Source organism: Trachurus trachurus (genome assembly GCF_905171665.1).
Source record: "Trachurus trachurus genome assembly, chromosome: 2".
In the NCBI taxonomy this organism is placed as follows: domain Eukaryota; kingdom Metazoa; phylum Chordata; class Actinopteri; order Carangiformes; family Carangidae; genus Trachurus; species Trachurus trachurus.
In genome coordinates, this window is record NC_139914.1 from 12,297,134 (window position 1) to 12,323,334 (window position 26,201).

The 26,201-nt window shown below is 42.0% G+C and overlaps 2 protein-coding genes across 3 annotated transcripts in view; one reads left to right on the plus strand and one right to left on the minus strand.

Annotated features, from left to right (window-relative positions):
* Positions 1 to 15,133, plus strand: part of LOC311001231 (activin receptor type-2A-like) — a 45,906-nt gene extending 30,773 nt beyond the window's left edge. The window contains exons 5-11 of the mRNA XM_083992260.1: positions 2,413 to 2,556; positions 2,773 to 2,916; positions 5,913 to 6,058; positions 6,157 to 6,271; positions 7,310 to 7,448; positions 7,614 to 7,744; positions 8,919 to 15,133. Of these exons, the coding sequence (XP_083848386.1) occupies positions 2,413 to 2,556; positions 2,773 to 2,916; positions 5,913 to 6,058; positions 6,157 to 6,271; positions 7,310 to 7,448; positions 7,614 to 7,744; positions 8,919 to 9,113 (1,014 nt within the window). The 3' untranslated portion in view covers positions 9,114 to 15,133. The remainder of the gene's footprint in view (positions 1 to 2,412; positions 2,557 to 2,772; positions 2,917 to 5,912; positions 6,059 to 6,156; positions 6,272 to 7,309; positions 7,449 to 7,613; positions 7,745 to 8,918) is intronic.
* Positions 15,134 to 15,710: 577 nt separating this feature from the next.
* On the minus strand, positions 15,711 to 22,575 carry orc4 (origin recognition complex, subunit 4). Of its 2 annotated transcripts, none has more exons than XM_083986657.1 (14): positions 22,519 to 22,575; positions 21,632 to 21,697; positions 21,472 to 21,548; positions 20,870 to 20,960; positions 20,653 to 20,728; positions 20,258 to 20,343; positions 20,117 to 20,165; positions 19,861 to 20,012; positions 17,976 to 18,149; positions 17,798 to 17,884; positions 16,935 to 17,043; positions 16,729 to 16,824; positions 16,391 to 16,458; positions 15,711 to 15,953 (listed from the first exon to the last, which is right to left on the minus strand). In XM_083986657.1, the coding sequence occupies exons 2-14, from the start codon at positions 21,686 to 21,688 to the stop codon at positions 15,771 to 15,773; spliced, it is 1,305 nt and encodes a 434-aa protein (XP_083842783.1). In that variant the 5' UTR covers positions 21,689 to 21,697; positions 22,519 to 22,575; the 3' UTR covers positions 15,711 to 15,770. The 2 variants fall into 2 exon arrangements, with proteins under 2 accessions (XP_083842783.1, XP_083842784.1); XM_083986658.1 differs by having other exon boundaries at positions 22,523 to 22,552.
* Between the last annotated feature and the right edge of the window lie 3,626 nt (positions 22,576 to 26,201).

Here is a 26,201-nt window from a genome sequence, read left to right on the forward strand (position 1 = left end):
ATAACTTTCTGATATGATGACGTAAATGTAACTTAAATGAAGTGAGTGCACTCTGGTGGTGAGCCAATCAAACCCCGAGCTCAGCGAGGCCGAACTGAACCTCTGAATGATAGAACCTTCCCTCTGAATTCTTTGTTTCCCGTTGTTTCCCCCTACAAGGTGGCGGCGACTTCGGAGCATTTGGGCCCGAGCTGTAATCCAACCTCAGCGCCATCGTGTGTAATTTTCCCCATCATTTGGCTGGCAGCGGGTGTGAGAGCAGAGTGTAGAGACAGCAGGTCTGCCTCGCAGCTCTCCGTCAGAGGGAAAAGGCTTTAAGTAAACACACTGGTTCCCAAGTCAAAGCCTCTTTCCCCCCTCCTCCTCCTCCTCCTCCTCCTCTGCTGCCCACATGGAAAACCTGCTGCACATTTCCACCCAAAAACAACAACAAATACAAATACTTTCCTTTATTCATATGAAGCTGAAATGAACAAGCAGGCGTTCTACTCCAAGCTGGATAATGGGTTGAACTGGCTACAGGTTCACTTCATTTGTCTGTTTACTCTTAGCTATTGATTATACTGGAATAAACTCTTGTTCAGGAGCATCTGAATAGCTTTATTTCTGCAAAATGTTGCAGTGAAGTCCAGCCATTCAATTACTTGTTTCCCTAATTTTATCTCTTATAAAAAAGAGCTCCTTTTTTGAATAAAGGCCAAACTCAGTTCAGACTTTTCTTCTCATTTCAGCTGTATCTTCTTTTCAGCTTCACTGAAGGCCAAAGTCGGCATTAGATTTCCACTTGGTGAAAAAAAAAAATCCAAACCCATAAACGCTGCTAAATGATAAACAGTTTGCTTCTACGGCAACGGTACGGTAACCTTGTCAGGACGGGCGGTAAAAAGCCGAAGCCGCGTCTCCTTGTTTTACTGCACATGCGGTGAAACGCAGCGCGGGCATCACCCACCCAAGGTCTGTCTTTAAGGAAGGGGGGGAGGGGGCTAAACAATAAACCTGAGGTCATCCAGCTTCTTCTTTTTTGTTTTTGCTCGTACAGAGCGTCATTTCTGTTCTCTGTCACTCACACCGGCAGCGAACCTTGTAACTCACAGGGAATTTGCAGTTTCACAGGAAATGCAGAAAAACAGGCTCCCACTGACAAGCGGTGCACTTCTGATTTATTGTCACGGGGGCTCCAGCGGGTCCTCGGGGGCCTTTTGGGTCTTCCAACTTGCTCCGGCTTATTGAACACCTTGTAAGCCTTCATTCAGTTCAAGTAAAAACATGAACGTTGCTTCCTTTTCTTTTCTTTATTTTTTTTTATTTTCCTTTTACTGACAGCAGGTATACACAGAGGCGCAGGGATTTTACAGCAGCAGCGTATCTGGTTTCATCAAAGGCCATCAGTCATGTGCTAGTCTTTCTCCTCTACCTTTTATCCTGTGGAAATGTGACTCCCTCACTGCATGCTTCTTTTTAACCTTCCTCTCCTCTCCTCTCTTCCCTCTCTCTGTCTCTCTGTGAGTCTCTCTATCCCCGTTCGCCCTCTGTCCTCCTCTGTGAAGTCACATGTGAAAGTGATCAGCTTAATCCCGATCACCAGCTGTGTTTGACATGCTTTAGATTTGGAACACTTGGCTTCCTTTGCTCTCACTTTTTGTTTATGGGATTAGCATGAACACGCATGCATGAGGCTTGACCTCGACCCGGCTGCTCAGTGTCTTTTTATTTTACATTTAAACTCTTTCATATTCACATGGCCTGCTTCTTTCTCCGTGTGCCTTGCTCACGGGTAGTCGATGCTTTTAAATCTTCTCCCCCACCCACCCCATCCTTTTTCCTCAGCGGGCTCATTGGATTCAAACTGGCAACCTTCCAGCTACAATCCTGCCTCTGTAAACTCAAGCCCCGCAGGGTTTAACTGAATTTAAAAATGAATGAATCCGAGCCCTGCTTGGTATGCCGTGTCCTCACCGCTGAAAAATTTCACAGTAATAATGTTTCTAAATTCAAACATGCAGCACTTCCTGAACCGGGGCTTTTCCAAAAGTGCTTTAACAATCAAATAAAGCAAATAGAGCCATAAACTAAATAAATGAAGTAAGATTTTTAAAAGAAAAAAGAAAAAGGCACAGCGCCATTATATTAAGATGACAAAAGAGGCTAAAAACAGTGCGGTGGCAAAAAAAGAAAAAATAATAGGAGGACATCATCACATAAAAGCAAAGTCTATAAATGTAAGTTGTAAGATGTGATTTAAGATGTGAAGATGATATTGATTTTGCCGGTCCGAGCTCCTCAGGCATGTTGTCGCTGAGCCAACAGCCCGGTCACCTTCACTGGAAGCCAATGCTATTTTAATGCTCTACCAAAAAAAAAGAAAAAACAGAAGAATAACCCCGTCCTCTGTCTTGTTTTTTTTATTTTTAGGATCCCGGACCTTCACCCCCGTCCCCCAGTCTGGGACACAAACCCCTGCAGCTGATCGAGGTGAAAGCCAGGGGGCGCTTCGGCTGCGTGTGGAAGGCCCAGCTGCTCAACGACTACGTGGCGGTGAAGATCTTCCCCATTCAGGTGTGGAAGCTGCTTCTGTTTACTTCAGACTTTCTTTTTCCCTCCATGTGATGACTTAGTGATGTGTTTAATCATCCTCAACACTTCCTGTCACCTCCCCTCGCTTTTGTTCCACAAGCTCTAGTAGTCGTTTGCTGTTGTTAATTGGGCGAAAAACAACATCTGCATGTGTTCTCTCCCTCTCTCCCTCTCTCCCTCTCTCCGCTCCTCGTGCAGGACAAGCTGTCTTGGCAGAACGAGTATGAGATCTACACCGTGAGCGGCATGAAGCACGACAGCATCCTCCACTTTATCGGCGTGGAGAAGAGGAACAACAACCTGGACATGGAGCTGTGGCTCATCACCTCCTACCACGACAAGGTACGGAGATACTGTACTGTGCATACCACCTGCAAACAGCCACGACTTCTCATACAGTTTAATCACAGCGCTCTTAAAGGGATATACTGTAGGTTTAACCGCTCCAACGTGAGACAAGGGCAGGAGTTAATATTCTGAGGAATGCCAACACCAGCGAAGGCTTTTCTCACATTAATTATGAATGTTGTAGGTTTTAGATTCTGCAGTTTCTCAGTAAATGCTTCCAGACTTTTTTTTATCTAAACAGCATGTGCATGTAAAGCCTTTAAAGGGATAGTTCAACATTTTGGCAAATTCTGCTATTGCCATAATCCCTATAGTCATAGCAGTAGGTTCATTTCCGCTTATTATCGGTGCATGTTGTTTTGAGATCAGCGGGGCAGAGACGTGAGCTGCTCAGTGAACACAATGGAGGTGAATGGTACAGGTCCCCTGTCCCTCATCAAACTCATCAAATACACAATCCAACAACTCCAAAACGCTTTGGTGGACAAGTTGTGAATATAATTATGTAACATTATGATACATGAAGCAAATACTTGGAACTAGTTGCGCTTTTGAAATCACTCCGCCCAGCAGCCGTGTCTGGAATATTACATTATTATCTCATAGTGTGGTGAATGTGCAGGTCACAACTTGTCCACGAGAGTGTTTTGGAGTTGTTGGATTGTGTATTTGATGAGTTTTGAGGGACTGAGGACCTGTACCATTCACCTCCATTGTGGTCACTGAGCAGCTCACGTCTCTGCCCCGCTGATCTCAAAACAACATGCACTGATGATTAATGGTAATGAACCGACTGCTATGCGGATTTGCCAAAATGTTGAACTATCCCTTTAAATTCATAGGAAAAAATGCAAAAGAAGCTTTTAAATCAATACTTATGTGCAGCTGATGGAGAAATCTGACAGGAAGTATCACCACAGAGAGGTGAGAGCAGTGGCGCATCCTTGTATCTGAAACTATTCACACAATGAGCCTCCACAGCTCAACACTAGGTCATTTGTGCGACACATTCGCATAGTAAGAGGAAAAAAAAAACTGTCACAAGTCCAAAAAAACAGAGAATAAATAGTCCTGCCGTGGGTTTTTAAATATATCTCGGCGGAGAAATCTGATTACGGACCAGCTGCGTGTAAACACGCGTTTTCTCCATAACTGTTTACGACGGTGCGCGTAAACAAATTCTCTGATTTCCTGCTTGATTTCTCCCACTATCCACATCCAGTCCGTATCTCTGTGTTTACATATTTGCCTCCATGTGAACACGGTGGCATCGTGGTCTTAGTGTATCATCTCATGCTTATTGTGCAGTGATTTACAAACCTTCCTAACAAATAAATAACACGCATCACATTGTATTGATTCTGTCCGGTGCCTTAAGAGCTGAGCCGTAATTTTAAAACACTCGCCGCTGTTTTTTAAAGCCTTGGTTGCCAGGCGAAGGAAGACTCCAGCGTCGTTAGCCGCGCTGTGCTTCGCTCTCTTCAGCCTGAGTCTTTGCAGCATCTCGGCCTCTAAGTGCCTCTGTGTTTTGAGGGTCATTACCGACGGAATGGAGTGCGATTTCAGCGCATTTCCTTTTCCTTGAATTTCCCAAACCCCGGCCCCGAGAAAGTCGAAGCCGTGCGGCGCGCTTAAGAAACATTCCCAGGGTGGATAGCGGGTGAAAAATGAAAGGCTGTGGGCGTGGCAGCCCTGTAGTAAAAACTCTCAGCCATTCAACCCTGTGCAGGCCTGTACAGTAAAGTGCCACTGTGATTTGTAGCTCTCCGAGTGGAAATAACATTAAAGGAATTTGTTTTAGAGGCGTTTTTAAGAAAGGCCACACGCCTGGGAATATATCATCAAGATGTTTAAGTGCCTTGTCAAGCCTTTGCTGTAATTATTTTGTAAGTCTGTAGAAGATTCTGACCTACAAAGAGCTGTTCCCTCCTGAGCGGGGCCCGTCTAAATGTGTGACACGGCGGCTGGGGCTGACCTCGGCTTGTGTAACACAGCTGGAGCGCTGATTGCAGGGTTCAGCGTTTCCCTGACAGCTGATTTACCCTTCGGTGTTTGACACATTTTATGCAGCCCGGCGCGTTCGGATCTGTTTGAATGCTTCGCATCAAAGAATACCAACCAACCGCGTGTGCATCTTTTTCATATTTTGGACAATCGGTGGATAATAATAATAAGAATAAGATCATCTTCTAAAGGGATGTGGTTTGATTTGTTATAATTGAAGAGAAATAAACAGCAAACACAGGGATATTTATCCAAAAACAGGCCTGAGCTTATCAGATATAAGATGTTTGTGTTCATCTGTTGGCGCTGCCTGCCCTCTGGTGGTAACTTCACCACACTGCATCTCTGTGGCCGTTTGCCAGAAGTGACCTTGTATCATATTGACATACATTATGTAAGAACAAAGATGGTGCACGCTGGATAGAGGCATGAAAGCTAAAACCTCTGCAGAGTTTTTCTAGAATTATTCAAGAGCCGTGTGGAGACGGGTCTTTGCAGATAAAGAGCTGGATGGTGTCAGCAGATCTCTCCCTGATAAATAGAGATTAAAGAAGAGTCATTAAGCGCCACCACAACAAGTAGATAAATGAGCTGCATTTATCACGGCTCTGTTATTCATCCTGGAAGGTAAATGTGCAGGGAGTTTGGGCTGGGCGACAGAGGAGACAGAGGTGACCAAAAGGACTTTGCTGTGGTTTTAAGAGGCTGTAGATGTGGTTTTATGGCCCAGCGGTGAGATGTAAAGCTCCGACTTTGATAATCCGCTCTAAACTTTCCATATTCTGCAACCTCACAGACGCCGTCACACAGAAAACCGCTTTATAGCCGCATCCCTTATGATTTACAACGCTACCCACAAGCTTTTAGATGCATTTCAACCCATTCAGGGCATTGCTGTTACTATGGAGACACAGCCATCACTCTGTTTGTACTGTGCACTGTACAGTTCTTCAGCATTATATTTGCTCCTCCTCTTCCTCCTCCAGGGCTCCCTGACAGACTACCTGAAGGCCAACGTGGTGACCTGGAACGAGCTGTGCCACATCGCCCAGACGGCGGCCCGCGGCCTGGCCTACCTCCACGAGGACATCCCAGGACACAAGGACGGACACAAGCCCTCCATCGCTCACAGGTCTGAGAGGCTTTTCCAGCTTTTTATTCATGAACGTGCTGAGATGTGATGTGTTTGACTTATTTCTTGACTTATTTCGTCTTTTTTTTGCATCTCAGGGACATTAAGAGTAAGAACGTGCTGCTGAAGAATAACCTGACGGCCTGCATAGCTGACTTCGGCCTCGCCCTGAAGTTCGAGGCTGGGAAGTCAGCGGGGGACACACACGGACAGGTGAGGTTTAAACTTTACAGCTCGGTGTGAAACTACTGACCACTCATCCACCTGCATCTCCTCACAGTTCTGTCATGTGCCAGTTCACATCAACAGGGAAAATGGAATAATTGACAGTGTCCTCCTCATCAACATAGGTGGCGATAAGCGTCATTCAGCAGTTTAGTAAATAACTGGAAATAAATAACTTTAGTTCCCGACCAGTTCCCAGTTCATTTGTATATATTAAGTATGTGTCTTTTATATATTTGGTTTGTATTGTCACTCATAGCTGCTGTTTTGCAAAAGCTAATGGGGATCTTAATAAACTAAACTAAAACGAGCCATTCCAGGCATAAAATGTATACAAATGACTTAAAAAAAACATATTATAAAACACATCTCGCTGGTTACGCTGTGTAAAATGTACTTAATCAGCACTGACACATCTGCCCAGGTGCTTTTTCTTTCTAGCCAGGTTCAGGCCGACTTCTGTGCCACACTTTGTGCCGTCTCTACTGTTGTGAAGCATGCACACAAGTATTGTCCAGTGTCAGTCAGATTAAGGCATACTGTATGCAGGTGCATCTCAGTAAATTCATGGAAAAGTTTATTTATGTCAGGAATTCCATTCAAAAGGTGAAATTAATAATGTCTTTATTTATTTCATTTCTTTTCATTCTAATGATTATGGCTTATATTTAATGAAGACAGAAGACCTAAAATTCAGTATCTCAAAAACAAAATGGAATATTACAAAAGCATTTTTTAATATGGAAATGTTGGCCTTCTTAAAAGTATGTCCATCTATATGCATTCAGTACTTGGTTGGGGCCTTTTTGACCTGAACTACTGGAAATGGACCAATGAAATTCTAGTTTATTGAGATGCACCTGTACATGCCGAAGAAAACCGACTGTCAGGTTGCTGATTATCTTTTAGAGTCTGTAGAAGATGATTTAAAAACAGCCTGTGGATCATGTTTTGTAGTGTAGCTTGTACAGTAGTTTTCATTTGTAGTCTCATTTCAGCTAAATGTTGACCTTTGACCTCTCGCAGGTGGGAACGCGGCGCTACATGGCGCCCGAAGTCCTGGAAGGCGCCATCAACTTCCAGCGCGACTCCTTCCTGCGCATCGACATGTACGCCTTCGGCCTGGTGCTGTGGGAGCTGGCGGCGCGGTGCACGGCCGCCGACGGTGAGGCACAGACCCAAACGCTCAGGTCGCCATGTTGTCACTGTGTTACTATGGATTATTCATTTCAATTTGTGTGGTTGTGTGGTTGTGTGGTCGTGTGGTCGTGTGGTCGTGTGGCTGTGTGGCTGTGTGGTTGTGTGGTTGTGTGGTTGTGTGTGTGAACAGGCCCAGTGGACGAGTACATGCTGCCGTTCGAGGAGGAGGTGGGACAGCATCCGTCTCTGGAGGACATGCAGGAGGTGGTGGTGCATAAGAAGCTGCGGCCCTGCCTGCGAGACTGCTGGCAGAAACACACGGTGAGCCCCTCCTTTAAACACTGGTTAAATAACATAAAGGGATAGTTCAACATTTTGACAAACTGGCCCATTGCCATGATCACTATAGTCATAATAACAGTAGGTTCGTTACCATTAATTGTCGGTGCAAGCTGTTTTTAGAACGGTGGAGCAGAGCCGTGAGCTGCTCAGAGCTACGCTACGGAGGCTCATGGGATTTCTTGGTTTCCCTCATCAAACCCATCAAAAAAAAGTAAAAGTCCCAATGCGCGTTGCCGTCGGGAGCAGTTTTTCAGCAAACAGTCTCTGCATGTGCCTCGAAAACAACTCCGTCTTGTAACGTTAAAAAACAGCTTGCAGCGACAATTAAAGGTAACAAACCTACTCCTAAGACTTTAGGGATTATGGCAATGGGCCAATTTGCCAAAATGTTGAACTATCCCTTTAACATCGAGTTTGGCTCTAGAGAAACTGACCTAAGTATATTGCTAGAAAGAGGGCTTCTGAATTTTACAACATTTGGTTATGTGAATACCAAATGTATGCTGTAACCTATATCAGAATACTTTTTTAATCTTTATTTGTTTTTATTTAATATTCATTTCACAGTGATTTGTTGACTAATTAGTGCAATTTAATTTATCTTTTTAAATTAATACATTTTTATTATTTAATTTTTGCTATCTTCATTTATTTAATTATTCATTTATTTAGGTCCTTTTCAGTGCCATATGTTTAGGATCTTCAAATTGTTGGATGTTATTGTATAAACACACCAATAAATATATGTTTAAAAAAAAAAAGAAAGAAAAAGAAACACACGGTGAGTGCCATTTGACAGAATATAAGAGTCATTCCATGAAAACTGTTAAGTTTGGGTCCCCAACATTCAAAGAGGTATAGGAGGCATAATAAAACTGTCAGTAATACTTTCAGTGTCTGAAGCCATTAATTAAAGTTTACTTTCTAGCATGAGGTAAAATAAAAGTAAATAATAAATATACAATTTGCACATATATAACTTTTTGTGTTAAACTACAGTCATTTTCTCATGTCCGCTCTGACCATTTTTCTCATTCATGTAATGTAAAACTTAAAAAATATCAAATAAATCTCAAACATTTATTGTTCTTATAGTTAGAAATACTAAACTAAAACCTGATAATGATTATTGATTGATTGACTGATTGATCAGGGTCTGGCCATGCTGTGTGAAACCATCGAGGACTGCTGGGACCACGAGGCCGAGGCCCGCCTGTCCGCCGGCTGCGTGGAGGAGCGCATCGGCCAGATGCAGCGCCAGGCGCCCGTCATCGGCCCCGAGGAGATCGTCACCGTGGTCACCATGGTGACCAACGTGGACCTCCCGCCCAAGGAGTCCAGCTTATGATCGGCCCGATCGGATGATGACGACACAGCGGATGAGCTCGCAGGAGCACGGATCAACACGAGGGGATGAACAGCCGACCCTGGTTGGTTGGCGCAGTGGGTTTTTCTTTTTTCTTTTTCTTCTTCCTTTCTTTACATTTTCCGTTTTATGTTTTTTTTTCTTCTTCTTCTTCTTCGTTTTTTGTTCCTTTAAGTGCGGGCCGCTACTCACGTTCAGGAAACACCCTGCGCCCACCTCACCATCCGTTTCTACCCACCTCATTTTGATATGTGTGCCTAAGGATTTTAACATTTTAAAACGGTCGGCGCTCTCTCATCCCGAGCAAAACGATTCAGGATATTTTACGACGACACGACGACGGCGTCAACCGAGTGACAGTGCTGACACGCTGGGACGACGACGACGACACTTCAACACTTTTATCATGTCTTTGTTTTTATATACATACATACACATAGGAGGGCAACCTGTTCTGCTCGGTTTTCTACGGAGAGAGGAGATCCTGCAGATGAATTTCACAGAAACTCTCAGTGCATTTTAGTGTAAAAAAGAAAAGAGAAAAAAAAAGAAAGAGAAAAAAAAAAGACAAGTACCCGGCTCTCAATACATTTGCTGTTTTCCTGTGTGCATTTTTTTTTTGAAGAAACGACTATCGTTCTGCCAATAAGCAACGGCTTCTGAATGTTTATAGTGTAATGCTGCTGTACATAGTGTATTATGGACCCAGACAACTTGGTAATCAAGCTTATTTTAAAGGGGTGAGGGGGGGAAGGGGGGGCGGGGGTCCATTTTCAAGCATTACAACGATAAAAAAAAACCATAAACCTCCTTCAACCAGGTATACCTCAGTTCAGATGGACACAGTTTAAATTAGTCCCTCTCCCTGTTCACAGTCAAAGCTCTCTCACCTCCCACAACCTTGGCTCTTCACGACATCCTAAACCAACCTGCTGTCAGCCCATGGCGCTCATGGGTAATGTAGTCAGCAAAGTCTCGACACACATGGCCATACACACCGTTAAAATAAACTCCCTTATTCCTCCCCCTTTTCTCAGTCTCAGTTTGACCCACTTTGATTTGTGACTGGAGAAGAACTTTCTCCTTCTGTTAGTTTGTTTATATATAAATATATATAATTTTTTTTTTCCTTTTTGAGATTTTGTGCTGACAATGGAAAAAAAAAAAAAACAACCCCCCATAATGAAGTTGTCGTTAAAAGTGATTTTTTTTTTTTGGTTTGCCGTGTCAACTGTCAACGGAGTAACGATATCTATCGCTGACAAGTCTCATTTTGGCTGTGAGATCTGGATATACACTCTAATGTATTTATATCTCTCTGGATTAGCGCTGGGTACCAACTTATTGATACCTTTCATTCTTGGTATCAGTACCAAATCAGAAAATCAGATGGTTTTTAAAGAAAATAAGAAAAAAAACGCTTCAAGATCGTTTTTTTTTTTTTTCTCGGAGCTTCTTGTTCTTGTTCATTTTGTTAAATCATGTGTGGTCTGATTCTATTTAGGAAAAAAAACAACAAAACAAACAGATTAATGAAATAAATAACTTCCGATGTGTTTAATTTTAAGAAAAGGTATCATCAGAACTGAAGTATCGGGGGTACCCAGCCCTACTTTGGAAATCGTACCTGTATTTAGCTGAGCCAGCTTTTGCTTTTTTGATTTGATTGCACACATCTTTTTCTGGATTACTATCAAGAGTTTCTGCTCTCTTTTGATACACCTCAGGAATCTTTGCTACTCACTCACTCACTCACTCACTCACTCACTCACCCACCTCCTCCTCCCCCTCTTCATCCTCTTCATCCTCACCTGTCTTGGACTGGAGTACTTCCTCTCTCGCTGACTCATCATCACGCCTCCTCCTCTGTCCCCCTCTGGCCTCGTCTCTAACCTGCGATGGTTCAGCCGTGCCGTCAGTCTGCTGACATTAGGACCGGTCCAAATTAAATCTTTACACTACAGACCCAAATCCTCCAAACATCTGGTCTAGGCTTAGCTCAGCCTCAGCCTCGTTTTCTTTGACTTTTCCACAAACAAGCCAAATAACGTCGAACTCTAACTGTCTAATCAACTTGATTTTTATATATATTTATTTCTGACCCACTGAGAAAGGAATCACATCTTTCTGTTTTAGACACAAGCTGCTTTTAATGAACTGATTCAACCATTTTCACATCAAATTCAAGTGATTATAAATAGGACAAACTGCTATTGAAGTGCAGTTGAAATCATGTTACTCTGAAAATTTAAACAATGGCACGGCTAACCACAGTTAGAGGAGGAACCTCTGTCTCTCTCTGTCTCTCTGTCTTTCATCCTGGTGCCATTTCTACGTATCCATATAAGTTACTCTTGTAGATGTCAGGCAAAACGGATGTACCTGTCATTGTTGTGTAGGTAGCAATGACATTTTTGAGTCTTTATTTCCTCTGAGGGACATTGAAACACTGGTGCCGGCAGACCTGCAGTCTCTCCTCAAGCTTTGGGACGGTTTCACTGCGCGCTGTTTAAAATCAACTCGGAAATGTAATTCAAAAAAGAAACAAGAAGAAAAGTCTTTCTACCAAACCATCTCACATTCAGGACAGTGCATAACGATGCTTTCTTTATACCACGTTTCACATTTGAAGAGAACGCTGAGGAAGGTTGGAAAATAAAACACTAAAAGAGAACAGACTCTGCTGGTCTGTTGCACATGAGGTCGTTAGATTGGTTAGAGATTATTTAAACGGCGGTGGTGGACGGCTCCTCTCTCTTAGAAGATATATTTATACCTTTAATTCTTCTGCAAATGATAGGAATTTAAAAAAGTCATTCATTTGCTTTAAACACTTGCATGCTCCCCATTCAGTTTATGCTGCATGCTGTATTTATGTCAGTTTTTAAAAGCTGATTGAGGCTGAAATACATTATTTTTCAAGGCCAAACTAGTTCAGTAGTTAAAAAAAAATAAAATCTGATGAATTTAAAAGTTCCCAGAGAGAGAGAGTTTGATTCCTGCTCCACCTCTGCAACAGTGACAGAAGCAACGCCATTTCAACAACACAGCAAACCTTGAAGGAAATCCAAGCCATCATCTTCTTCTTCACGCAACTGTAGCACGAGTACGATATCTGCATCGATGTCGCTTCATTCTGCTGCTGCTGGTTTTATTCTTATTATTATTATTATTATTATCTTTTAAATTAACTGTTATTCAGAAACAGCCAATATCTTGCGGTCCTTACGAAGCTTGACCAGTCAGGGACGATCTTGTACTGCAAACCCCAGCAGCCCTTCTTCAATAAGTACTACCTCACTCACAGGGATTTCTTCGGGGTAGAACGTGTGGCAAATAAACCAAAATCTCAACCAGGTTCCTCGAGTAGAAAAAAGGGATTCTAAAAAAATCCAGAGTTGGTGAATTGGGGTTAAGTTAGTTCCAGTTTTTTGAGACAGAAGCAAATTAAGGCTTAAAAAAAAACCAGTTTCCTCAGTTTTACTGTGGTGTACGGTCTTATCTCACTCATTGTAAAGGACGGACGTATAGATGACATCTCAATAAACACCAGTATTACCCTCGTTCCCACCGTGCTTATAAACCCTCAGATGCAAAACTCAACAGTGTTTCTAATATAACAACAACCTCCAAACGTTTGCTGGTTACCTGCCAAAAAAACACAGAAAAAAAAAAAAAAAAGTGCCAGCGCCCGCTTGGCTTGGCCGTCACATCCCGGTACTGTAGGTAGATCAGGAAGACGCTCGATTGGCTGAGTTTAAACCGCGCTGGAGAAACCGTCCCAAACCCAACAAATACCATTCAGGGATTCAGTACTATGCTTTTCTAAGTTCTAGCGAGTTATATGCAACCAGTGCCGCAAACTACCCTACACTTCTGTAGGATCAACTGCAGGAGTGACTTTCAATATACAACACACACACACACGAATAACTTGTAGCATTTTAATTTTTTTTTTTAAATCCGTGACCTTGCATATTGATATATGTTGTATTTATTTTTTAATTTACAGGCCTGAGGTTTCGGGGATCAGAGCTCAGGTGCAACTCAGAATAAAGTTGTTAATACTAGAGTTGGCACGATTTTACGGTTGTCGTTCGGGGGTTTGAGGGTGGGTGTTTGGTTGTAATTCAGGAAAAAAAACTTTCATTATAATTCAAAAAGAGAAAAAAAAGATATAAAACTGTAACATGCTTCTTTCTATTCAGTCTAATGGACAAAAACGACCGAGAATGAATGTTTCTTCAGACTCCTGGATTCCAGTATTGTGTGTTCTTTGATGGATTGAGCCCGGCCCTGTGTAACTTTAGAGGGCTTTGCGTTTGGCTGGTTTCGTGTGATTGTGCCCCGTCGCTGTAGAAACGCGTAAAACCCACGCAACCCCCCCCCCCCCCCTCGGAGATCCACTCATACACCTCCTCTTTGTACAGTTACCTGCAGATGTGAACCACAACGTGTGTGGTCATTTTCGAAAGTCCTCAAACAGGACCCAACCTTTATAGTTTTATTGAACCAAAAAAGAAAAAAAAAATCACTACATTTCCAACAATAACACTTCTTCATAGGCTCTTTAACCTAAAAAAACATCCAGTTTGTGTTCATCAACAGGTGAATCTGATCCTTTGACCCTCTCCAGGTGTATGATTGAGTCCCTCAGCGTGCCGGCTTTACGTTTCTCCGCACCGACCTCCTCCAGCCCAGCACCTTGCATTGCTGTGCATATAAACTACCAGTGAAACATTTGTGTCTTGTTGCCCCCCCCCCCCCACACTATTTTAAGCAGTCTAGGATCTGTACAGACATGAGAACATAAATACCTGTATCGACTATATACTCTGAGCTGAATCTTTATAAGTGCGTGTTGAACTTCAGTGTTTCCTCTACATTCATGTATACTTTTTTTTCTTCTGTTATTATGACTCAGCAGCAGCGAGGTCAGGTCTGTTTGGCCCCGGCTGCGTTAAAATAAATAAAAATGTGCCCTTCACTATGCGGGGTGGGGTAGGGGGGTGGGGGGGGTTGAGCTTTGTGTAAGCTGAAAGCTAGAGGCTCATGGAAAACAAGAAAGCACTTAAGGGTTCATCAGCAGAAACAAAAAAAAATGGATTGACTGACAGAGGTTTTTCAGCCCGGGGGCGTTCCTCAGGGAACCTGTTTGGGTGGTGGTTGCATTGCATTTTTTTTTTTTTTTTTTTTTTTTGAAGAACCCCTTAAGCTCTTGAGGAGCAGTTGCAATACTCCATATGTGACAATACAATCATCCACTACAGGTTGTTTCTTTTCCAGCATCTCAAATCTGCTTTTTTAATTTTCCTCCCCCCACTGTCGGTAAAGAATTTTAGAGGAAACATTGAACTCCATCGACCTCGCCGCCGAGACTCTCGGTCGCTGGGCCGGAAATTTCTACATCAAAATAACAAAAACACTACAAGCATTTTTCTTTTCTTTTTTCTTTTTTTGACCCCCACATTTCTCGAGGCTCCCGAGTTGCATTGCTGATCCAGGATCTGCCAACGCAGCCTCTTAATGGTAATGATGCTCCAAGGGTTTCTGTTTTTATTTTAGTGGGTTGTGTTTAAAAAAAAAAAAAAGAAAACGAAACAAAAAAAAACATCTAAAATGATGGAAATGTCTTGTTTCTTTACTCCTGATACATGTGACTGTACTTTTTATGTTACTGACAAAAATGTGAAAATAGGACAAAGAAACTGAGACCTGGGCAGAACGAGCGACTCCACCTACGGGGTTTTTACCAGCCTGATGTGAGATCCTGGACCTCCCGGTGAAGGGACGAGGGAGGTTTAAAGAGAAAAGAGGAGAAATCCCTTTTGCAAAAAGTATTAAAGCGGAAGAAAATCTTCAGAAACCCTGGGTACATTATCAGAGAGGAGGCAAAACTGGTCCCTGATCAGCGCTGTGACTCACGGCTAACATTAGCCGGCCATGGTTTTTAGCAGCTGAAGAGATCCACGTGATGTAAATAAATGTGTTTTTAGATTGTGCATCTTGATGTTTTTCTTTCTTTCTTTCTACTAAAATGTGTTTGGAAATGATTTGATATTTCCTCTGCTGTAAAAAAAAAAAAAAAAAAGAATCATTAGAAAGAGGAAGGTGACGTAATGAAATGTAAAGGTCCTCAATCTGAGGGTTTTTGTAGCAGCGGCCTGGTGCAGCCGCTGCTATTAATAGACCCGTTTACTGCATATATGAACAGTTTGCTGTGTTTTCTAGGCTGCAAGGGGAAAAAATGACTGTTGTTGTCAGTTCCTGCAAAGACGACTCATCACGTGTGCTTTGATCACGAATGCCAACGAGGATGAGATGTGTAGATGTGTCGCTTCAGCAGGAAACAAGCTTTTAGTGCCGGAGATCAAAATGGCTTTTTGCTTCTTTTTTTTTTTTAGCTCTCCCCCATTTCCATCTAATAAGGATCTCTGTGCTCCCTGTCCGGCCGGTGGTGACTGCAGAGCTCCACCACTAGATGGCAGCATGGAGCAGGTGAAACAAGCTAGAAGAGGCTCTGTATATGAGCATATTCATCATCAGAATCTTTATTATCAGATCAAAACATAACACAAACATCCATCCTCGCTTCAGGCCGGTATAGTTTAACATTGTCTCTCAGATGCAGGTAGGGTCTTAGCCGAACGCAGACATGCCCCACTGCTTCACCTCGGTGGGGCATTGTGGGTACTTCTGCAGGGCCTCCATGATCTGACTGTGGTCCAGCATCAGTCTCATCAGCTGGTACTCCCTCTGGGTTTTGGCCGAGGAGCCGTCGACGGGGCGGATCAGCTCCAGCTGCTGCAGGTGCTCGAAGGCCTGAGGACGATGCATTCAGGGACAGTTAGGACTTTAAAGGGGACATATTATGGAAATATCACAGTTTGAAGGCTCTTTAACATATATTTGGGTGTTTGTCTTGTCTTCTGGCCTCCAAAATGTGAGAATTGACAAAAAAATCTGTAATTTTCAGGCTCCCTAGGTTGAAATCCATGTGGTTTTATGAGCTGTTCCCTCAGTTTTCTTCCAGTGATGTTAGTAGGATTCGAATTTGCATAACACCACCCATACATTGGGTTCTGTTCTGAACAGAAAAGAGCTGTGATGTTTGATCCTTGGGGTATTTTGACTGGAGCATGTCTTTAACTTTGACACCCGAGAACTATTTTAATTTGTGGAAAGGAGGCATGATATGTCTCCTTTAAAATGTTACAACCTAAATGCTGAAGTTGTTGGAAACAGGGTTTTTAACAAACCTTCATGATGACAGGCTGCTCAAAGTTGTACATGGAGTTCGACTTCCTCTGCAGGAACTTCTTGAACTCTGAAACACAAACAGAAGCAAAGTTTATAATGATTGTTGCGGCAGCCTCGCATCTAGAAATCTTATTTCCCTTACGGATTCATTCAGTAGATTTCCCTTTATTTGCCGTTTTATGGTTTCACCCATACGAACTGTAAAAAACCAAGAGTCATAACTGTGAAGTTATTTCTCCTTCCTTCAAAATCGAATTCGAATTTGTGTCTTTTTTATTTTGACAGCTTGTGTTTTTAAGATAAACCCCAAAAAACAGAGCCAGGCCTCCTCTGGTACCGTTGTGGACCATCTGCAGGTTGAAGGGCTCTCCTTCGTACACGTCGTTGAGGTGTTTCATGGCGATGATCAGACACAGCTCCAAGATGGACAGGCCTAAAGAGAGAGAATGAAACACATAACTGTAATGTAACCCCTCTGGAGGAGCAGTGTGTATCTCTACACACACTTTGCCCTTCATTTAGACATCAGACATCAGTCGTTACCATGGAGCATGTTGGCCTTGGCGTCGGCGAAGCACAGCCTGCTGGCCTCCTGCAGGTCGGCAGCTCTGATGGCAGGTTTGGCCACGGAGACGCGACTCAGACACAACATCTAGGAACAGATACAGAAGTGCACGACTTTTAACTAACTTAAAGGGATAGTTCAACATTTTGGCAAATTGGCCCATTGCCATAATCCCTATAGTCATAGCAGTAGGTTCGTTACCTTTAATTGTCGGTGCAAGATGTTTTTAGAACGGCGGAGCAGAGCCGTGAGCTGCTCAGAGCTACGCTACGGAGGCTCATGGGATTTCTTGGTTTCCCTCATCAAACTCATCAAATACACAATCCAACAACTCCACAACGCTCTGGTGGACAAGTTGTGACCTGCACATTCACCACGCTATGAGATAATAATGGAACGTTTTAACGGGGCCGTTTTCGAGGTAAATACAGAGACTGCTTGCTAAAAAACTGTCCCTGAAGGCAACGTGCATCAGCTGTTTTGCATGAATTTCCCTCTAAAACAACTCTGTGTGGTAACGTTGTGTTATTATCTCATAGCGTAGTGATTGTGCAGCTCACAACTTGTCCACCAGAGCGTTGTGGAGTTGTTGGATTGTGTATTTGATGAGTTTGATGAGGGAAACCAAGAAATTCCTTTAACCTCCGTAGCGTAGCTCTGAGCAGCTCACGGCTCTGCTCCGTCGTTCTAAAAACAGCTTACACTGACAATTAAAGGTAACGAACCTACTGCTATGACTATAGGGATTATGGCAATGGGCCAATTTGCCCAAATGTTGAACTATCCCTTTAATCTACATGGAAGACTAGATAACACACAGCAGCAGGTGTGTAGCTCTCACCAGCAGCATGTGCAAAGAGCGGACGTCTTTACTGGAGTTGAAGTGTCTCTGTAAAACCTCCTCCACTGACTTGTCCGCACACAAACTCTACAGACACACAAAGAGGAGTTGGAATGATTGTTGCTGCAGCATAGAAACTTTACAAGTTTCTAAAAAAGTGTGTGTTCATTCACTTCACCTTGATGCTGTCGTTCCAGTCCTCCGCGAACTTGGTGTCTGGGAACTCCCCCGGCAGGCGGAGCTGGGTCTGAACCCGCTCCACGTACTGAGCCAGCGTCAGGTTGTTGAGCAGGTGGATCTGACGGTGGGAAAACCGAGACTTCACCCGCTTCTCCAGCAGCTCCAGGACATCCTGCAAGAGGATGAAACACATCTTTAGTGACGACAAAGATATTCAATATATGCAGGGCCGGCCCAAGCCTCCATGGGGCCCTAAGCAAAACCTTTATTTTGGTGCCAATTAGGCTACTGCCAATAATACTATTTCATTTTTTACTCTGTCATTAGGAATCATCACATCCTGGCAGTTTTCTTTTACCCATCTATGGTTTTTATTCTGAAATGGCACTGGGTTGATTTACATTTAATCTTCAAATTGATGTAGTAGGCCTACTGGGATACTGAATGTCACCTAGGTCGACTAAAAGTAACGAAATAAACCAACAGACAATGCATTTACTGTAAACACATCATCTGCTTTTTAAAATTTTTGGTTTTAAATAGACTGCAACGGAAAAGTGCAACAACAATTTGAAATGCAACAATAATTTAAAGCAGATATCAGTGGAATGTTTTTGTTAATATAAGTCCTAAATAGTCCTATTTTCCGTCAGCAATCACTTACATGAAGTATTTCAGCCTAAACACGAGTCTCTCCGTCACTCTGCTCTGCTGTAACCCGAGGAGAAAATTTTCCTTGTGGGATACAAGTGTTATCCAATGAGGAGAGAGAACGGCATGAAGGGCTGTGTGTGCAGCCAAGGGATGCGCGTGAATGTGGTGACGTAGCACGAGGACCAATTGATGCCTGACAAGGGCGGGGGCTGCTAACTCATGGTGCGTTCAAAGAAACTCGTACTTTGTGTTTTTCCTTCCTGTGAAGTCATACCAGTTCGATCTGGTACGAGTTCACGGGTCGGAAGTTACGAGTGGCCGTTATAGGGAACTTTCACAGACAACAGGATGGTAAAAACACGAGCTACGGGTTACCTGGAACGCTACCAAGTCGTAGTTGTGACTTGAAGCTGTAACTTACGGTTTCAAAAGCCTGCCTTGAACGCAGCATTAGCCGAAACGGCCGTGAAGCTGATATCTGCTTTAAGTTTTTTCTAATAACGCAGTGTTTCTCTAAAGGTCGACAAAAGTTACGCACTACAATTTAAAAAAGTTACTTGCCTTTTGGGGGCCCCCCAATAGGCACGGGGCCCCAAGCAGGTGCTTAGTTTGCTTATGCCTTGGGCCGGCTCTGAATATATGGAAAGATACTCCATGAGAGGCTGGTATACACGTGTGTGTGGATTTATACAATTTGTAGGTAGATGAAAGTGAGATATTTATATTTTCTTATGATAACATTAAATATTTACACTACTAACAGTCATATTTAGCATGACAAATATAATTGAAATCATTTTCACGGGAGTTTGCGGCCGTTTGTTTGACGTTGCCTAGGACGGAGATCTGTGCCAAATCTGGCGAGAGTGTGTCGTAGAGACAGAGACAGGTCGTGAACAAAGTGGATTTTCTCCTGATGTGTCCGTCTGAAAGTTGCCATTTTGGTGTCAAACTGTTCAGAAGAGATGTGGCTTGTGGAAAATGAGTCCAAAATTTACTTCAGTGACTGTGGGGAGAAAGGACAGACCATAATCTGTGTTCACGTTCAATTGTCCCATTGGGGTCAATACACTCCAGGCTGCTGCTAGTCTCCCTAAAGGGGCGTGGCCGAGCAGAAGCCCATGTAACATCATACAGGAAGCTGACTCGTCATGGAAGGTCTTGGTTTATAAACCGTATGTTTTTTTTAGTGGATTGTGAAGTGAAAGCAGACTGAGGCGTGTACGTACCAGTCTGCAGGTGAGGCCGACCACGGCGACGGGCGCCTGCGCTGACTGGGACACATCCAACAGGTTGTAGAGCAGAGTCTGGTTCTTGTGGTGGGCGAACAGGTCGAACTCATCCAGGATGAAGAGCACAGGGCGGCTGCTGCTGCGGTCACCTGGACTCGTAAAACACATTATTACACCTCACTTTTATTATCTTTAATGTAAAAACAGTAAAAAAAAAAATCACAGTTAGATTTAAACTTTAAAGTTCTCAAACCTTTCTTCAGCGCCTCCAGAAGGAAAGCCAGATTTTCTGCAAAACTTCCCTGAAATGAAACAGAACCGGCTTTTTATTGTAGATTTATTTCACTATTTATGAGAAAATCGTTATTAATGAAACTCTCTCACTGTTACTTACAAACACTTTGTCTCCGACAACGTTTTCCAGGTGTAGTTGCCGCGTTATTTCTTTCAGTGCTATTCTGTCATCAGTCTGAAGGAGACCTGGAAGACCATAGAATATCATGGAAAAGTTTATTTATGTCAGTAATTCAATTCAAAAAGTGAAACTAATACATTATATAGATCCATTACACACTGAATGAAACATTTAATGTCTTTATTTATTTAATTTCTTTTAATTGTAATGATTATGGCTCAACCTAAATGGACTTTTCCATGATATTCTAATTTATTGCGATGCACCTGTATCTGATAATCCTGTCTTTCCTGCTCTTAGTTTAATATCTACTGTGTTAAAGGAGAAACCACACAATTGAACGGTGAATAAATTAGATGAAGTGCGGCCGGTACCGTTGAGATGAACCTGCAGCAGGTTTTTCTGCGCCTCCTTCTCCTCCAGCAGGTCTCTCAACACACACTTGAGCAGCTGTAAACACAAAAAGCACAAACACACACAGCTCGTCGGATGTTTGCAACCCTCCCAGGATTAAAAAAAAAAAAAAAAAAAAACCCCACTTCACTGCAATTCATCATCTTTTCAAAACCACTCTCTGTTTTTTAAGCTCACCATTGTTTTCCCGGCTCCTCGGGGGCCGACGATTAGCACCGAGTTGCTCTCCCCGTGGACGGCCGTCCGCTTCACCAGCTCCAGGAGGTGTCTGAAAATGAAAAGACACAGGTTTTTGACTACAATACCCATCATGCTTCTGTGTTTTGCAAACTATGAAGGAGTTTTTGAGAGCTGTGCATCATTTAATTAGCCTTAATGATGAAATCCCGGGTGCTTTAGGTGGATTTCAGCACCTGAGCAGCACCTGGGAGCCTGCAAACTGGGGCAGCGCTGTCAGCCAGGTAAGACTGAACTGGGTCACCGAGACTCACTCTGAGCTCCATGTCGTCTCTTTATAATAGATGACAGTTCTACTACAGTTTCTATTTAAATATTCAAGAGTTGCTCTTTGATTATGTGAATCTACTCCTCATCTCGCCTCTTCTACCTGCACCGTATTCTATTGTATGAAGGTTTTTCTCTCCAGATGTAACTTTCTATCCTCTCATTTGTCATTTTCAAATCATTCAAGGTGTTAAAATGATTAAATTCTTTATTAAAACCCACAGATATGTTAATTAATGATGGTAAACACATGAAAACTGAGCTGGTTTCCTTACTTATGTTGGGCTTCTACTCCCTCTGGCTTGTCAGGAAGCTGCTGGTGGCAAAGCCTCTCCCTCAAAATCTTCTGCACCTGTAAATGAAGGTGAGTAAACACATTAGATTGACACTTCATGAAGTTATTAGTGCATGCTGCAGGAAACCAGGTTCACCTACCTGCGTGATGCATTCTCCCACAGGCAGATGAGCATCCGTCCCCTTCCTCTTACCCATGATGCAGCTCTAAACAGCAGACAATGTTGTGTTAGTTTAAATGCATGACATCAGAGAGGCAAAAATGTGCAGCAGGGTGCTCTGGGGGTCCTGAAGGACACGCAAAGAACATTAAAACCACCTCAATGTGGGTTTTTATTGTATCCAGCAGCAGCACAATATGAGAAAAATTATCTGTAAATAAATCCCGGCTTCTCTTTAGCAGCACATAGTTACAGTTCTGTGTTTAATGTGAAGCAGAAGAAAAACCTTTAGGAACGTGGCTACAGGCACTGCGCCTTTAAAGTGGGTTTCTACAGGACGGTAGCACCAAACCTCGCTTCAGTATCCGTCAAAACACAGCATAATCTGGATTTTTACATATATACATTAATGCATTTATGTTAATTCAGGTCTGATATCAATTTGCACAAACTAATATTCAATTCGGCATAAGACTATTGCAACAACAAACATTTATATGACTGCAATTTCCTCTTGAATAAAAGTAAACGACTGCTCACAATCGGCCATGAGGGTTTGTTTATAACACAGCTGGAGGCGTCACAACACAGTTTTAGAGGATGATATATAAACCGAATTATAAAATTAGGTTTTATTATTCAGAAAGCGACATAAAATAGTAGTCAAAGCTGTTCTAATGTTTGCAGAAAAAGCGAAAAAGCAAACACAAGTCTGTCTGTTTAAAAACGGGAGTTTGCTTTGGCCTCGTTACGGAAGTGTGGCGGAAGTAAACGAGCAGCACGATTTGTCTAAAAGAGGTCAAATGACTTTAGATTATGCACTTAGATCAACATTAATTAGTAATAATAAGTAATAACAACACGTACCTACAGAAAACAGTAACTCGCTCAGGCACAGCTCTCAATCTTCGCGGGAAATCTGCTCGGCCAGCTATGACGACTTCCTGTAGTTATTTAACCTCTCGCTCTGATTGGCTGAAGCTCGGAGAGAAAATAGTCCCCTAAAAATGCTTCTAAGAGAATAAAAAATAACAGTGTCAAACAGATGTTTTAGTTAACTGTTTTACTTTTATTTAATAGTTTGTTAAATACTACTAAAATTAAAATAAATAATAATATTCTATAAATGTATATTTATTGAAGATTTGCATCATCATTTGAAAGAAATTGGCTTGGAATTGGACTAATATTTATTTTTTCTTTCTTTCTTTCTTTCTTTCTTTCTTTCTTTCTTTCTTTCTTTCTTTCTTTTTAATTGCAAAAGACAATAGAATAAGAATAGAAAAGTCATTGTTGACCTCATTGTCTATTTACAAGCCCACAGTATCATCTCCCAGAGCTTTCAACCCAACCTCAAGCTCTTCATTCATGCAAATAGATACATATAATATAATAGAATAGAAATAATAATAAAATAGTCTAATAGTAACATATAGAAATAGTCTTTTACAAATAATTAGCAAACACATTCTGTAAATAATACCACTACCATTAAAACCTATAATTTGCCATTCAACCTGTTTAACTTTATTTGGACAAACAAAATCTTGTAAGCGTACAAAGTAGAGCAAAAAATATTTAATATAAAAATGAAAAAAAATAAACTAATTGCCTTACTATAAGCAATTATTTTCTTTATCTGTAAAGCCATATCTGCCACCGCCACATGAACAAGGATGTTCATCTGATTGGCTCGAGGGCTGCCTGCAGAACAACATCTTTTACTCATTCACAGCAATGATGAAGCTCTGGAGATACTTAAAACGCTTCCTGTGGCTTTTGGCCGACTGATGAAAAAAAGCACAATAAACCACCAGATATCTCACAAATCGTCTCCCAGGCTCTGCTCACGTTTAGCCTGTCACATTACTCTAAAATACGACTCTCTGCTCACGCATTCAGCTCTGTGTTTGCCCTTAAAAATACATGAAGCGGCCCTTTTACTGCAGCCATACACTGGATTAATTGAACATCTCCTCAGGTTTGACCTTCAACCAAAATTCAAGCGTTTGCACCCGGAGCTGCTTCTCTTTTCCACCTCAAATCACTGAACTCCTCATTTTATTTTTTAGCTTTTGTGACCATCATTTTCGCTGCAAATTACACAGTTTTTACCCCAGTGTCACTACATGTTATATTTTCAGATGTTCATGCATGTAAACACAATTTTAACTGGGAAATGACCAAAATAATAATACAGCAGTTTGCTCTTTCCAGGTTATTCTGTTCATCTGTTCCATGAAATGCTACAAAAAAGGCTCCAGGTGATAGAGCTGCTTGGTGGTAATTTTTATTACGTGAAACATTCCAATTAATGTTATTAATTATTAACATTACAACAATTTGCAGCTGGCAGACTAGTAACCTTGTTAACACAACAGGCCTCATTAAATGTGACACAATAACTCCAAGCTATTAGCTAAATAACTCTTCCTGTTAATGATATTATTAGTGAGTTTTATTACATCAATTTAGTTAGGTTTTTTTTTTAACCCAGACAATGAACGTGTCTTTACAATCATTATTACATAATTTGGTATAATTTCTGTTCATTATTTCACAATGTGGTTCATGTGTTGCACCTTGAAGAACCAAACTGACAGTTTTAGATGCAGTTTATACTAAAAAAATATCTTGTTTTCATTTTTAAATGTTAAGTATTTTATATTAAGATGATATCTAATCAATTTATGAGCAGTGTTGGGAACGTTACTTTTAAAAAGTAATTAGTTATAGTTACTAATTACTTCTCCCAAAAAGTAACTGAGTTAGTAACTCCACTACTTCACTATAATAGTAACTAGTTACCAGGGAAAGTAACTATTGCGTTACTTTTTCTTTCTTTTTTTAAAGTTTAAATATGTCGAAGAATTTTGATTTTTTTTCTCTCATTTTTAAATTGTATTTTATTGTTTTCATATATTTCACTGATCGCAATTATGGAATGCGAGTGTGTGTTTTATTGAAAGCGAGGCTGGTGTGCCTATGAAAATAGGTTACAGTGGGTTTTTTAAGTGCTGTGGCTACAAGCAAATCTCATATTGTCTCTGTACAAAGACAACAAAGACCTTTTTAAATGTGAAAACAGCGGAGACCTATTCAAGATTTGCGTTTAATAACAGGCGAAACATCGAAATTAATTTATTCATGGCCACATTAAGTGAAATTATTAACTTTACCGATTATCCATCTGATTATCTGTCCTGCTGAGAGCGCACAACTTCTCAGGGTATCTGCGGATCCTTAAAAAGTCTTAAATTCATGTAGGCCTATCTAAAATTAAGGCCTTAAAAAGTATAAAATTTATTAGAAAATTCTAAGATGGTCTTAAATATATAATACACAGCATCATAAAATATGTATGCACTTAAACTTTTATATGAAATAACAGGGTATGCGCGCGGGGTCTTACAAAGTCTAAAATGTGAAAATCTAAATTTTAGGTCTTAAAATGTCTTAAATTTGTTGAATTATTGTGTCAAGTCTTAAATAATTTTAGACAGGTCTTACATTTTCTTATGCCCACCATGGGCGAGCATTTCACTCGCATTTGCCCCTAAAAAAAACAAACGTGTGAACCGAAAAAATCACAAAAAGAAAGAGCACACGATTGGTCAAAAACTACAAATCCCACAATTATCTGGCCTCAACAATAACAGTAGTTAGTGTAAGTAAGGGAGAGTGGAGCTGTAGGTGAAAAGAGGAAACAACGCCACGTCTGGTCCTGTTCTATGTTGTTCGTTCACACCGTCACCGTTTATTCGTTACGTCCGCGGTGTAAAAGGCCGTGACGCAAAGACGCGATTAGGCGCGAGACGCGATTAGGCGCGAGACGCGGTATACGCGACTTTTTTTTTTTTGCGACGCTACACCCGATTCTTTTATGGCGACGGGACCCTCGCGTCTTCGTCCTTTTCATCGTGTTTGGTGGGAAGACCCGCAAGGGGCTTCCCACCAAACACGAGGAACGCTTTTTTTTCGCTCGAGTTTATACGCGCGACCAAACGCGAGATACGCGAGAAATGCGATTTATCGCTCGTTTTGACTTTGTGTAAATTCGCGTCTTCACGAGACCGCCCATTTTCACTACAACAACAACATTTCTGCTCTCACCAACCATGGTTGAGGTCACAACGCTGCTGTAGCTGCTCTGGAAGAGTTCCAGCTGATGAGCTACAGAGACTTTAGAGTCGAAGAGGAGCAGAGCGTCGCTGTGTCGGACTGTTTGGATTTAATGAAGAAGCTGCACAGAGTCAGGTGAGCAGAAGCTCAGGACAAACACTTCGCTCCGGGACATAATGTAGCTACACCTCACATGTTCTTGTCTTTTACCTCAGGGAGATTAAAGTAGTGTCTGTTTCCACTTTCCCTCCGATCTCGGCAGCTTCCCTCTGCTAGTCTGTGTGTGTGAGGCTAAACTGCGTGCGTGTGTGGTTTGTGTACAAACTGAACACTGCCTCTGATTGGCTTAGCATGAAACCTTACTCTGCCTCAACCAATCATCATCACTTATGCGGTTGTCTCGTCCCTCCCTCCTCCCCCCTCCCCTC